We start from the raw sequence: 14527 nt of genomic DNA, 5'->3' as shown, positions 1-14527 counted from the left end.
CTCCGACTCGGCACTCGTGATAATTCCCCTGACAGCGGATACGGGAGCAATGAACGGCAGCGATGGCGAGCCCCTCAGTCCTTCTGAGGCCGAGGCGACCCGCCAGGATCAGGGCGCCATGGGCCCGTCGCTGTACCGTCTGAACTCGAACCAGAGCTCGACCAGCGTTTTTGAAGATGTGGAAATGGCGCATGACGAGGTGAGTGGTGGAGGATTCTTATTCCCGACGGCGCTTCCTTTTGCGCCCCCATACTGAGCCGGCCGTAGCTGTACTCCGGTCCCATGGCCGAGAGCCTACCCTCGAGCATTGCTGCCTTCTCGCATCGCCGATCACGAGCCGATTCGACTGCCAGCTTCGCATACTACACGGATAACGACGAAGAACAGGACCGGGCTCAGGCTCAGGCTCCGGTCCGTCACCGCCGTGACGACGACGACTCCCAGTCTATCAGCCTCGAGGCCGAACGGCTTCTGGTTGGGTCATACAGCTCGCACCATTACGAAGAAGACCTTGAGTGGAACGCGGGCGCTGGTTCCGAGTTTGCGACGGAAGAGGAGGATGACTCGGCTGATCTCGAAAGTGCGGCCGATCCCGATGACTACGTACTTCACCGCCGGTCTTCCACGCTATCTCGGACGTCGGCCCGTGCTGGCCTGCTGCGGCGCCGAAGCAGCGGAGCATCGGTTGCTGCTAGCGAGTATGGTAGCGGTCGCGTGAGTCAAAAGACTTACCTTGCCAACGAGGACCTGTACATTGTCATTGCAGGGTTCCGCACCAGCCGTGTTGGCAAGACAATCTATGCACTGCTCTGCGTACTCTCGTTCGGCCTCGCATGGCTTTTGTTCCGGTGGATTCCACGCTGGCACGTCCGCGTTGTTGGCCGCGCGTGCTCTCTTCGCGAGTGCACCTGGGTCGTGGTTGAGAACCAGTGGAACGAGATGGCCATTCTAGACGTCGATAATACAGACTACAACCGACCACTATCAACCCTATTTGGTGCTTCACGCAAGACGGCCAGCGACGTTTACGAGGACGAGGATCCCGACCCATTGTTGAAAGACCTGCGTGGGCTCAACTATCGCTATGTGCGCCTCTATTACCATCCCCAACGCGACAAGTTTGTGCTCTCGGCCGGCTGGAAGGACCCTCTATGGCAGGACGTTCGCGAGATCCGTGCTGGTCTCGATAGCGATGAAAAGGGCTTTCGGACACAGGTCTTTGGGTCAAACTTGATTGATATCGAGCAGAAGTCCGTCTTCAAGCTTCTTGTCGATGAGGTTTTCCATCCCTTCTATGTATTCCAGATTGCCAGTTTGGTCCTCTGGTCCATGGACGAGTACTATTACTACGCAATCGCCATCTTCCTCATGTCGTTTGGCAGTATCACCACAACTCTCATAGAGACTCGGTCTACCATGCGCCGACTACGGGAAATCTCACGCTTCGAATGTGACGTGCGTGTCTTGCGCAATGGATTTTGGCGGACCGTGTCTTCAGGCGACCTCGTTCCCGGCGATGTTTACGAAGTCAGCGACCCGAGCCTTACGCAGTTCCCCAGCGATAGCTTGCTGCTCAGCGGCGACTGCATCGTCAACGAGAGCATGCTCACGGGCGAATCTGTCCCCGTGTCCAAGACGCCGGCCACCAACACGAGCATACGACTGCTTGATCTTGCCGCCCCGACCATCTTACCTGAAGTTGCAAAGCACTTTTTGTTCTGCGGCACAAAAATTGTCCGTTCCCGGAAACCTCAGGATGCACGCGACGAGGAGGAGGCCATGGCCCTTGCCATGGTTCTCCGCACCGGCTTCAATACGACCAAGGGATCACTGGTGCGGTCCATGCTGTTCCCAAAACCCTCTGGCTTCAAGTTTTACCGAGATTCGTTCCGTTATATCTCAGTGATGGCTTGTGTTGCCTTGCTCGGTTTCATTGCGTCGTTTATCAACTTCGTCCGTCTTGGCCTGGCCTGGCATCTGATTGCTGTTCGTGCGTTGGACTTGATCACCATTGTCGTGCCACCTGCCCTGCCGGCGACTCTCACCATTGGTACAAACTTTGCCATCAGTCGGCTCCGGGCCAAGAAGATTTTCTGTATCAGCCCACAGCGCGTCAACGTCGGCGGCAAGCTAGATATCATGTGCTTCGACAAGACGGGGACACTAACCGAGGACGGCCTGGACGTTTTGGGTGTTCGTGTGGTCGACCATGCCGCCAATCGTTTCGGCGAGGTGATTTCGAAGCCGTCTATGCTGGTGCCTGCCCGCCCTGCGCAACAGAGTGCGAAACGCACGGCAATTGCCACCTACGACGATGCTCGCCGCGCTGCTCTCTTTACCATGGCCACGTGCCACTCCTTGCGATCAGTGGACGATGAACTGGTCGGTGACCCTCTAGATCTGAAAATGTTTGAATTTACAAACTGGACTTTTGACGAAGGTAACCAAAACGCTTCAAGAGATCAGGACGATGAGGAAAACCAAGGCAGCCTTGCACCGGCTGTTGCTCGTCCCCCGCCCGATGTTGTGTACGACCTGGACACCCGTCCCTCTGCGTCCAATGGCAGAACCTCACTGGCAGCCACAGCAGCGACTGAGAATCCCTTTGAGCTCGGTGTCGTGCGGTCGTTTGAGTTCGTTTCTCAGCTGCGCCGGGCCAGTGTCATTGTGCGTATCTACGGCCAGCCCAGTGGCGATGTCTACGTCAAGGGTGCGCCGGAGTGCATGCGGGAAATCTGCCGGCCAGAGAGCCTGCCGGCCGACTACGATGACTTGTTAGCATCATACACGCACAAGGGCTATCGCGTGATCGGCTGTGCCACAAAGCACATTCCGAAGCTTAGCTGGGTTCGCGCGCAGAAGATGAAGCGTCACGACGCCGAGTCCGATCTGGACTTTGTGGGCTTCATCGTCTTTGAGAACAAGCTGAAGCCGACGACGACGGCCGTCTTGGAGAAGCTCATCCAGTCCAACATTGGCGCTGTCATGGTGACTGGAGACAACATCTTGACGGCCATCAGCGTTGCCCGTGAATGCAAACTTATCAACAAGACAGCGCATTGCTTTGTGCCCCGGTTTGTCCGAGGCAATGCTCAAGACCCAACATCAAAGCTCCAGTGGGAGAGCATCGACAACAGCATCTACCAGCTCGACGAGAAGACGCTTTTGCCTCTCCCTGCACCACCAGAAGGCGACGCATCCCTGCCGTACGATATTTCCAATTTGCGAAACTACTCCGTAGCCGTGAGCGGCGATGTTTTCCGCTGGATTGTCGACTACGCGCCGCCCGAGATCCTCCATCGAATGCTCATCTGCGGCAAGGTCTTTGCTCGCATGTCGCCTGATGAGAAGCATGAGTTGGTTGAGAAGCTGCAGAGCATCGACTATTGCTGCGGCTTCTGTGGTGACGGAGCGAACGACTGTGCTGCTCTCAAGGCTGCTGATGTCGGCATCTCACTGTCGGAGGCCGAGGCGTCCGTTGCTGCGCCGTTTACATCACAGATCTTTGACATCCGCTGCGTGCCCGAGGTGATTCGCGAAGGCCGCGCGTCGCTGGTGACGAGCTTCAGCTGCTTCAAGTATATGAGCCTGTACTCAGCGATCCAGTTCACATCCGTCAGCTTTTTGTATGCCTCGGCATCGAACCTCGGCGATTTCCAGTTCCTGTTTATCGACCTGGCCCTCATTCTGCCGATTGCAGTCTTTATGAGCTGGGCCGGGCCCTTTCCCGAGCTCGGCAAGAAGCGACCAATGGCCGATCTTGTTTCCCGCAAGGTGCTGGCGCCGCTGCTCGGCCAGATGGCAATTTGCATTGCCATCCAAACCGTTACGTTTTTGGTTGTTCGGCATGAACCGTGGTTTATCCCGCCAGTCATCGATCCGGACAAGTCCAACATCAAGAACTCGGAAAACACGGCGCTGTTCCTTGTGTCGTGCTTTGAGTACATCCTGTCGGGTGTCGTGCTGAACGCAGGTCCGCCGTTCCGACAGGCCATTTGGCAGAACTGGCCCTTCGTCGCCACAATTGCAGTCACGGTGCTCGTTACCGTGCACATGATTCTCGGCCCTGTCCACTGGCTGAAAAACTTGATGGAGCTGACTACCATCTCGTGGAATTTCAAGGTCCTCCTGCTGTTCCTGGGCATCACGTACTTTGCACTGGCGATGGCGGCCGAGAAGTGGGTGTTGCCGGCGGCGGCTCGCTCCATAGGACGGGCCAAGCTGGCATTGTCCAAGCTGCCCAAAAAGCGCAAGGGGTACAAGCTCATCCAAGAAAGCATGCGTGCATAGACACGCGGGTGCGCGATGGCTCTTCTGATGCTATCATAGGCATTGTCTATTGCATTGTATATTTCTCGTGTTCTCGTAACATTTATTTTGGTTTCGTTTTGAATAACAGCACCATTTTCATACGTTTCCCAAGGAACGTTTTAATTGTGTGCCCCGTTAGTCATGGGGACGTTTTACGCTCACACGTCAATGTACCTAATTAGTATCTTGTACAGCAAGAGTTGCTATTGACCATTTATGATTGTCTGGTCTACCTGGTTTCTGTTGCTTTTTATTGGATGCGCACGGGATGCGCTGAGTCCTGAAACAGTGCGGCCAGCGCAGGGTCCCTCAATGGAAGCTGCGCACTCCGAACCCGGCATCTCATTGATGTTTCTTTCCGTGCTCGAGCGGTTGGTTTCAAGCTTTTAGAGCTTTTAGCCTTTCCATGATCTCTCTCATTTTTCTCTGAATTTGCATCTATTATTTTGGCATCACGGTCTTTATTTTATCACAACCGCTCACCATCAGTGTTGACGCCGCAACGCATCCAATAGACGTTGTCAGCCTCGCCTCAGCCTTGTCTTACAGCCAGTATCAGCTGCGTTTGTGCATACAATGGATGTCGGTAAGTCGCCTCCAAATTCGTTTCTGACGAACAACGCAACTATTGCCTGACACATTACTGGTTTCGCCACTCAAAGACTCTCTTTTGGATAGCGGTATTCTGCCGCATGCCGTCATCCGACTTGGAATTCGTCGAAACCTAGCCAAACGACTCCAGGAAGTGGCTACACCAGACCTCGCCTCGGCCACGGCGCGTAAGCAGGGCTATGTGGCTCGGCTGCGTCTTCAACCTATTGCCATTGAGACGGACACGGCCAACAAGCAGCACTATGAGGTCGGCACCGGCGTGCTGGCTGCTACTCTCGGCCCGTATATGAAGTACTCGAGCTGCTGGTACCCCGAGGTGGAGAATGAAGGTAGTAACAGCGCCCTCCTTTCATCCGCAGGCCGACTGCTGTCCCGGTTCGTGCCTTGGAAGAGCCGCAAGCGCACGACCCTGGCCGAAGCCGAAGTGGCCATGCTCTCCAGCTACATTGAAAAGGCCGATCTCGACGACGACATGCACATCCTGGATCTCGGGTGTGGCTGGGGCTCGTGCTCGCTCTTCTTTGCCGAGAAACTGCCCAAGGCCAAGATCACGGCGTTTTCCAACTCGCGCACCCAGAAGATCTACATTGACGAGCAGGCCAAGAAACGCGGCCTGACCAACCTGACTGTAATCACCGGCGACGTCGTCGACTACGAATTTGCACCCGAGAGCTTTGACCGCGTGGTCTCCATCGAGCTGTTTGAGCACATGAAGAACTACGAGCTGCTCTTGGCCAAAGTCGGCCGCGCGCTGCGGCCGGGCGGCAAGCTCTTTGTGCACCTCTTTAATCATGCCACGACGCCGTATGACTACGAGGAGGGCTGGATGTCAACCTACTTTTTCACGGGCGGCACCATGCCGTCGGCGGACCTGCTGCACTACTTCCAGCACGACCTGACGCTTGAGAAACAGTGGTGGGTCAACGGGCGCCATTACTCGCGGACTTGCGAGGACTGGCTGCAGAACATGATTGACAACAGGAAGGCCATGATGCCCGGACTCGTGGCCACATACGGCGACAAGGATGCCGTGGCCTGGTACTACCGGTGGCAGGTGTTTTACATGGCCTGTTCGGAGCTGTTCAACTACCGTGGCGGCGACACGTGGGGCGTCTCGCACTATCTATTCTCCAAAGCCGCCGAGAAAAAGTGAGGCGTAGACGTGGGGGTGATTCTGGTCCACTGGTCGTTGTTGAGTACCGCTCGCAATCTGTCGATTCTACTTTCATAAGAGGGATATTTCGAGATACCATCAACGCGAAACTGCTTTGAGACACTGTGCCGTATCAACCTGTCGGTGAATTTGAATCTTTTTTATGTTAATTTGTCCCAGTCGGCGTAACCATATGTACATAAGAATGATGCCTTTCCATCGGAAGCAGAGAATGCCTCTGTCCCTCGCCGGCGCTCGTTTCCCTCCGCAATGCGTCCGCAATGCGTATTCTATTCGTGATCCGTCGCTCGTCTGCACTGTTTAGTGCTCCCATGGGTGCTTCCAGCCCATCAGTGCCGGGCCGTCCTTTTTCGCTCTGTACATCAGCTGCATTTCACCATTTGTTAGCAATCGGGCCTTCTGACTGCCGTCGTCCGACGTTCACCTCATAGTGGGCGGGGCGGCCACTCACGAAGAACCACATGCTGGCACCCAGCGCCGTGGCAGTGAACCGGTACACGAACGGCACATGCGGGACCGGCGGCTTGTTGTGAAAGTTCATGGTGAGTTCTTGGAACCTGGGCAATCGGCGGTCCGGGGATGTCTCGTAGGGTCTTTCGGGGGTCGGCAAAAAAGCGAGTCAGCTTTTGAGAATTCTCGGGAACGAAGGGCGAGTGACGTCGAGCAGCGCGCAATCACAAGAAAAACGGTCAGGAGTGAAGACCAATGCTCTTCGGTACGTCAATCGGAAGTCGCGTCGCGGGGTTGGGAGCGACAATGGCTAACCGCGGGCCTTGTTCGTGCGCTCGAAAGTGTGGTGGTGTCGTATGAGCTCGGAGCCCTTTCGCGATACATGAATTTAGCGGAACGATTTGGCTGTGGAATGGATTGGTGCAGCCGGGAGAGCATCTTTTGTGGCCTAATCGACAAGGCATGAAAATAAGCTAACGGTGATTGGCCTTAAGAGGCGGCCCACTTCGGCGTACGGCTGTCTGTGATTGGCCATTCTTTCCCTTATGGCAAGTCCCGTAACAATCGCCCTTCTGCAGGGCCACCGCCTTCCGCATTCAGTTTCTTGGCACTTTCTGCCGCAACCAGGGCCATCTCAGCTAACAAAGGCTTCTTGGGACGCATCGAAAGACGACATCAAACAAACCGTTCATCGCCCGTTCTGGCTGTGGTGCTCATCACGATACGCGCATGCCTTAACACGAAATACCCCATATGTATAATTGTGTATGTCTTTGCGAAGCTTGCTTTATTGATACCCCTGCGCGCGCGCATCAACAACTTTCTTCCACAACAACCGTCGGATTCGCAAACGATCAGCAGACGCTGTCGAACGAGACGAGCACCCGATTCAACAAGCATTTTATCGGAGACCACAACACTTCCACACTTCCCTGAAGAGCGAACAGTGACAGGCGCTTTCTCGAAAGGCGCTTGTTCGAAATGGTGGATTCGCCGGCGTACGCCCCGTCACCACGGGCGTTTGCTCAACAACACATGCGATCTAGATCGAGCTTCGTAGGATGTTCCAACATCCGCGACTATGAGCTGTTGGGGAAGCTAGGCGAGGGCACATTTGGGTAAGAAGTTCTTGGGCCTCCTCATTTGTCTTGCCTACCCAAACCGTGGTTACAAACTAACACGCACAAGTGAGGTGCACAAAGCACGGTCTCGAAAGACCGGTGCCATGGTGGCAATGAAGAAGATCATTATGCATAATGAGAAAGACGGAGTACGTTTTGCAATGTGCTTGTTTCTTTCTTTTTTCCTTTTCTTTGTCCATTGTCTAAATGTAGCTGACCAGCATTCCAGTTCCCGATAACAGCTCTCCGAGAGATCAAGCTGTTAAAGTTGTTGTCGCACAAGAACGTTCTTAAGTTGGAAGACATGGCCGTCGAGCACTCTCATAAACCGAGTACGTCTCTTTCGAAGGCGACGGATTGACAATTGCCGTCTGCATGTACCAGATCAGTGCTAACGGAAACAGCCGACAAACGGAAACGGCCTATTATGTATATGGTCATGCCGTACATGGATCACGATTTATCGGGCCTTCTCGACAATCCCTCTGTCCGCTTCACCGAGCCGCAAATCAAATGCTACCTCCTCCAGCTCCTCGAGGGCCTGCGCTACCTTCACGAAAACCATATCTTGCACCGCGACATGAAGGCAGCCAATCTTCTCATCAACAACCGCGGCATCCTCCAGATTGCCGATTTCGGCCTGGCACGCCATTACGAAGGCGAGGTACCGATGCCGGGACGAGGCGGCGGTGACGGCCAGCGCGAGTACACCAGCCTTGTCGTCACGCGATGGTACCGGCCACCCGAACTCCTCATGCAGCTCAAGCGGTATACCACCGCAATTGACGTGTGGGGTGTTGGGTGCGTGTTCGGCGAGATGCTGTACGGGAAGCCGATTCTAGCCGGTGTCACCGATCCCCACCAACTGGAACTCATCTGGGACCTGTGTGGTTCGCCCACGGAAGACAATATGCCCAACTGGCGTAAGCTGCCAGGGGCGGAGGGTCTCACACCACGCGTCCGTCCGGGCAATCTATCCACGCGGTTTGGCAAGTACGTCATGGGCCCCGCTTTACGTCTCATTCCATTTTCCATACCAACGTTTCCCCGACTAACGATGTCTTCAGGTTCGGTCCTGCTGCTGTATCGCTTCTTTCGCAGCTGATGAAGTTGGATTGGCGTGCTCGTATCAACGCTATGGATGCCCTGCAGCACCCCTATTTCCGAACAGCTCCACTCCCAGCCCAGCCGGGCGATATCCCTGTATTTGAGGAGTCGCATGAGCTTGACCGCCGGAAGTTTGACGATAGGAAGGCAGTTCTACCACCGGCGCCAAAGGGTGGCACGGTTGGTCGTGGCCATGCAGATGCCGGGTTTGGTCCGAACGGCGCCAGTTTTGAGGGCGACGGCTTCGGACGACATGGTGGTGGACCCGGCCGGCAAGGTGGCGGTGGCGGTGGCAGTGGCCATCCACAAGATCGCGGCCCGCGCGGTGGTGCCGACGACGGCCGTAGGCCGGCATGGGCGCGTGACCGGCAGCCGCATGGTCTTCCGCCCCGTCCGCCTCCCCCTGCTAACGATTCTTCGGTGAATGGCCGTGACAGTGCGCACCACGGCGATGGTTATCGCGATCGCGATCGTGATAGAGACCGAGACCGAGACCGAGACCGCGATCGTGGTGATAGGGATAGAGACCGTGACCGGGACCGAGACCGGGACCGAGACCGGGACCGTGGCCGAGATAGGGACCATGGTAGGGATAGGCCAGACCACCTTGGCCCACCGAGAGGCCGTGGCGGTGGTGGCCCCCGTGGTGCCGATGGCGACACGTACATTCCGACCTATGTGGGCGGAGGCGGAGGGAGGGATCCAGGTCACGAAGCCGCATGGGATCGTCGGCGGCACGACGATGATGCAGCTCGGTACGGTAGCCGGGCTGACCGATACGACAATGGCGGCGGCCCACGCCACAGTCGCAGCCGGTCGCCGATTTGGCGGGAGCACGGTCGTGAACGGGACGGATACCGTAGATAAAGGCGGCCAGAAAAATGGCAGTGTTTTTGTATATTGCATATTTGGGACGTGGGAACTGCGATGGCTCATCCTACAAGGATCGGCGTTTTCATCATTAATCACGGGGTTTTAGAAGGACGAACAAGCGGCAAGCCGTTACATGGAACGAGCAACAAACAACTGGATTCATTACTCCAACAATAACAGAAAAGTCGTACAATAAACAAAAACAACGCTGAGCTGGACTAAACAATAAACAATAATAATTACAGGTTTGGGCATGATGTTGCAAACGCAGAGCCCGACTTTTCTTTACTCCGAGGACGATTCTTCCATGATAGTGAGAGACAATAGCCCTCTGGGCCCTGGGCTCTGTGTTCGTAGCAGCGATGCAGATGCATCGCTGCCTCCACCATCTCCCTCTACTGCAACAATGGGCTGGTTAGGGTTGTACTCCTCCAACCACTGCCACACGTCGTCCCGTGGAGTTGTGCTGTCCTCCGTCTTGACGATGGCAGGAGGTGTTGTGACGGCCGCGCTCTTTGGTAAGAACAGTGAGGCCAGTGCCTTGTCGCTCAGCTGTCTGGCCAGCCGCTGCTTTTGCCAGGACTGTTTGCTGATGGGCGAGATCTTGCCGCCAACCGCCTCGGGGCCATCGTCTGCGTCGGCGTCCGACTCGAGCTCTCCGTCTGCTTTTGCTTCTGCGCTTTCATCCAGACTGAGGATAACAAAAACGTAGCGCGAGGCAAACTTGAGGACCAGGCCTGTGACGATGCCTATGAAAGCCGCGGAGCCGAGCTGGCGTGTGGCAGGAGGGAGTCAGTACTAGTTCTTTTCTCTGCAACGAGCAGAGCGTGTCGGGGCTCGGGGTTGCATACATAAGTGTAGAGCGGTCGCAGACGCCCCAGAAATGAAACAAACGCGACCAGAGGCGCGGCTACATATGACAACGTGTAGGTAACGGGCGACAGAAGGAAGCGGAGAAGAGAAAAGAGCTGCACCAAAGGCCAAGCAGCCGCCAAGGCAACAACGGAGAACAACCAGACCAACGCGCTCCCGACATAGCGGGCGGCTTGTAATGTGGTTGAAAACACACCGGCAGAGAGGCCGAGCAGCAGTCGGCCCGCTCCTTTGGCCGTTCCGTAGTAGGAGAATGCAGAGGAAGTAACATTAGCCAGCTGTGGTGGCGGCGCAATTGGAAACCTGGAGGCCGACATGTTGGTCTACGCGGCAGAAGGCAGGGATGAAGGCTGGTGTAGAGGAGGTTCAAGCCGCGGATGCGCAAGTTGGCGTGGTAATAATAGATAGTTGTGAAAGTCTCAGTGTGCGTCCGTATGTGGTACTATGTGTGGCATGCCGACAGCTGTTGCTGTATCGGGTGCGGGGAGCATGTTGTCGAGCCGCGACGTCGTCTGAAGTTGTGAGGCTAAAGCTTGGGACTGTCAGATGCCAGATGATGGATGGCATTACGTCGTTGGGTCGCCGTCGCGTGCAACTGTCGGAAAGAGTGGGTCCTGTTTAGAACCCGGAAAGAGCTCTCCCTGCCGAAATACAGCGCTCTGTCTGCACTCTACAGGGCTGAGCCTGGCCACGATGCGAACCCGTGAGGAATGCATGCATGCGTTGTTATTTCAGAAGATACCATCACAGTGCAATCGGTAACATTATAAAAGGGGGAAACCTCCATACGAAGCACCAGACACACTGCTAAATTATAGTTAACTAGGCAATGCCACCTCACAATGTGAAAGGGCAAGCATTCAAAGCATAACGCTGGTCGGAAAAACGTCTCAATCATGAAGATAATATACAAATAACATCTCAACTCGAGGATATTTGTACAATGGTTATTCGCAGCTTTGGGAGAACGATATCGCCGAACCGAACCTTCGCTCAGTTGCGTGGCATTAATTCTTAGGTGCGTGTTCTTGGTCGCAACTGCCTCGTCCGTCGCACCTGCCGTCGCCAATTGACAGACCAATATGTGGGGCACAACGCCGGCAAACGCTCTTGCCCCCCATTTGCCCTTTGGCCTTTTCTTATCGAGTCCTCTTGCCCCGTCTTTCCCTCCTCCGCGCTGACACCTACGACGACACTGGATGCACCAAACACGACCGACCTCGCACAGCTCGAAAAGACAGCACACAGCATTCCACCGCCACGATCCGGCGGGCCACAAAACACTGACATTGCGCTTCCGTCTGAATTCAAGGAGCCCGATTCTGGTCCCGCTGCTGCCCAGTTGCCGCCGCCAGCCGATTCCATTCGTCAGCCCTTGTCTACACGACAAACCGAACAACTCGCGCAACTGGAACAAACTTGGACCACCAAGGTCCAGCATAGAAGCATACAGAGCGCTACTCGCACAGAGGCGCACCGTCTCGCCTCAGATAGGTCCATCACCTGCTGGGGCCACCGGGCCGTTCTGAGACCGTCCAACTGCAGTGGCCTTTTTTCGCACCTTTCGTCCATATCCTTCCAGATTTGCTCGTTTCCATTCCCCCATCTTGCTAGGACCAACGTGTTGTCTGCGCTTTTCTTAACCCTCCCCACCTGCAGCATTCCAGACTGTGCGCTGTGCAGCTCTGAATAGCTTGGCTCCGCAAACGTGCGGCCCCCTCTCTTACTCGAGCAACGGGACCACTCCTCTTCTAGCACGTTTTGCCAATAGCGCACCCACGCACACCTGCATTGCACACACCCTTGCTACCTATCCTCCTGACGGATACACCCACCATACTACGACAAAAGTGCGTCCGTCGACCGTCCATTTTATATCAGTATGGGGAACAACGCCTCATCCCCCAAGGCACCCGGTACGCCTGGACACGACGGGAACAATAGCAGCAGCGGTCGCCCCGTGCAGTACCACCAGCAGCTTCAACAACAGCAATATCAGCAGCAGCAGCAGCAGCAACAACAGAAGGGGACCCGGAATCCTGTTCAAGTACAGAACCAGCGCGTCGCGGCACCTCCCGAGCCGTCTATGGCCCATGCCCAAGGATCTACTGCATCGTCGGCCTCACGCTCTATCCCGTCCCGGCCCTACAGCACCGCAGCAGAGGCAGCCGGCGCTGCGTCCGCCTCGCCGTCCCGCCAGACCCCCAAGTCCAGCAACACGCCACCTCCGCCGTCCAAGCCCGTCGCCGTGCCTCTGCCCGTGTCCGTTCCGGCAGCCGGCAGCGGCACAGCCAAGATCCCAGCAGCACCACCGGCCAACGCTATTGTACCGAGTGCATCCGGTGGCGTCCAAGTTCCGGCAGGCCACAGCGACTACGAGCCACCTCTGAGCCCCTACGCCGACAGCATGGACGTACCCATCTTGGCGCACAACAGCATGCCGGACGTATCGTACCTGACGCGGCCACCGCGCCTGCCGCTGCCCATCGAGGAGGAGGTGCACACGCCCGGCTCGCCCATCATTGCGCCGCGCAAGGACGGCGACCCGGTGGACGACATTGAAGCGCTCGACAACGACGGCCTGACCCAGCGGTCGTCTACGCTCAGCTCGGCCACCATCGAGGAAGAGGACATGGAGGAGCTGCGCGTGGACAAGACACGGCCCACGGTGCCCACGCGTCTGGAGTGGCTGCGGGGCGGTGAGAAGGTCTACGTCACCGGCACCATTTTCCAATGGAACAAGAAGCAGCGCATGCATCCAGTGTAAGTCGACAGCATGTGTATATTGCGTCTGCCACGGGCCTCATGGACTAACGAAGGTAACGTAACAGCGAAGGCCGGCCTGGTGTATTTGCGACGACGATTAATGTTCTTCCTGGCACACACCACATCCGCTTCCTGGTCGACAATCAGATGGAAACATCGCGGGACCTGCCAACAACGGTGGATTTCGGCAACAATCTCGTCAACTACATCGAAGTAGCGCCACAGAGCACGCCACCCAAGGACCAACAGGGCGTGCCGCCCCCGGCGTCATCCTCGTCCTCTGCTTCAGCCTCCGCATCTGCGTCTGCCTCTATGTCTGGTTCATCGAGCGGTGCGCCTTCCAGTGCCACCGGCGCGGGCCAGGCCGGCGTGGCCGTCTCGAAGCAGCACCAGGAGCAGCAAAAGCAGCGTCAACAGCAGCAGCAGCAGTCCGCACATGCACACCAAGCACAGGCGCCCAAGTCGACGGCCCAGCTGATCGGCGCCGATTCGTCCGTTGAGCTGACTGACCGCGCGCCCAAATGGAAGAACCTGCCCGAGCCCTCGGCCTTTTCGCACGAGCTGCCCAAGTTCCTGGTCGACTACGATCAGCCAGACGATTCGCCCGACTTCCACACTGCGGCAGCCGCGACAGAAATTCTGCCCATGCCGCCGAGTCTGCCTGGTTTCCTGGGCAAGCCAATTCTCAACGCTGCCACGCTCATTAAGGACGACAACAGCGTCTTGAACATGCCCAACTACACGATCCTGAACCATCTGGCCACAAGCAGCATCAAGAATAACATCCTAGCCGTGTCTGCGACGACGCGTTACAAGGACAAGGTGAGCACGGCGTCGAGTGCAAACGAAGCGTATTGTGAGACGAACATGCAACCAATACTAACACGCATAGTTTACTACGATCATCATCTACAAGCCGACCGGAGGCGACGACATCAAGCGCTGAGTGTACATGATGTAGGAGGAGTCCCATCATTTGTAAAGCTATGTACTGTGCTGCCTGCTGTATGTTCGACGCGAGTATCGCCCCTTCAGTTTTTGTTCTGTCGGGTCTTGATTTCCTCAATTTAGTTATATATCTGCTTTTATCATCGTCGTTGGTGTACAGTGTACCTCTTTATCGTATATGGAAGGCGGATTTGGGGTCAACAGATAAACCGGATTTCAATACTATGGCATTCAATTATGTACACAGAAAGCAGTCGTGAATTCATATGCGTCATCGCGACAGAAATAAGAC

General features: G+C 56.0%; 5 protein-coding genes across 5 annotated transcripts; 4 read left to right on the top strand and 1 right to left on the bottom strand.

The window, feature by feature from the left end:
* Positions 1–49: 49 nt before the first annotated feature.
* SPSK_04822 (cation-transporting ATPase 13A3/4/5) lies at positions 50–4290 on the top strand (the record flags this gene model as incomplete). Its single annotated transcript, XM_016731585.1, has 2 exons — positions 50–199; positions 268–4290. The coding sequence occupies 2 exons, from the start codon at positions 50–52 to the stop codon at positions 4288–4290; spliced, it is 4173 nt and encodes a 1390-aa protein (XP_016583075.1).
* Positions 4291–4887: 597 nt separating this feature from the next.
* On the top strand, positions 4888–6076 carry SPSK_05359 (cyclopropane-fatty-acyl-phospholipid synthase; the record flags this gene model as incomplete). The annotated part of the gene is made up of 2 exons (XM_016732108.1): positions 4888–4897; positions 4974–6076. 2 exons carry the CDS (start codon positions 4888–4890, stop codon positions 6074–6076), a joined length of 1113 nt encoding a protein of 370 aa, XP_016583074.1.
* Positions 6077–7528: 1452 nt separating this feature from the next.
* Positions 7529–9642, top strand: SPSK_05057 (serine/threonineeeee-protein kinase BUR1; the record flags this gene model as incomplete). Its single annotated transcript, XM_016731810.1, has 5 exons — positions 7529–7665; positions 7736–7817; positions 7898–8000; positions 8073–8661; positions 8736–9642. The coding sequence occupies 5 exons, from the start codon at positions 7529–7531 to the stop codon at positions 9640–9642; spliced, it is 1818 nt and encodes a 605-aa protein (XP_016583073.1).
* Positions 9643–9933: 291 nt separating this feature from the next.
* SPSK_05476 (uncharacterized protein) lies at positions 9934–10838 on the bottom strand (the record flags this gene model as incomplete). Its single annotated transcript, XM_016732221.1, has 2 exons — positions 9934–10419; positions 10500–10838. The coding sequence occupies 2 exons, from the start codon at positions 10836–10838 to the stop codon at positions 9934–9936; spliced, it is 825 nt and encodes a 274-aa protein (XP_016583072.1).
* A 1565-nt stretch (positions 10839–12403) lies between these two features.
* Positions 12404–14233, top strand: SPSK_05124 (snf1 kinase complex beta-subunit; the record flags this gene model as incomplete). The annotated part of the gene is made up of 3 exons (XM_016731874.1): positions 12404–13284; positions 13353–14109; positions 14180–14233. The coding sequence occupies 3 exons, from the start codon at positions 12404–12406 to the stop codon at positions 14231–14233; spliced, it is 1692 nt and encodes a 563-aa protein (XP_016583071.1).
* Positions 14234–14527: the final 294 nt, after the last annotated feature.

Source organism: Sporothrix schenckii, assembly GCF_000961545.1.
Source record: "Sporothrix schenckii 1099-18 chromosome Unknown Cont49, whole genome shotgun sequence".
Lineage (NCBI taxonomy): Eukaryota > Fungi > Ascomycota > Sordariomycetes > Ophiostomatales > Ophiostomataceae > Sporothrix > Sporothrix schenckii.
The sequence above is the reverse complement of the archived record's forward strand: the minus strand, read 5'-3'. Positions and strand labels throughout refer to the sequence as shown.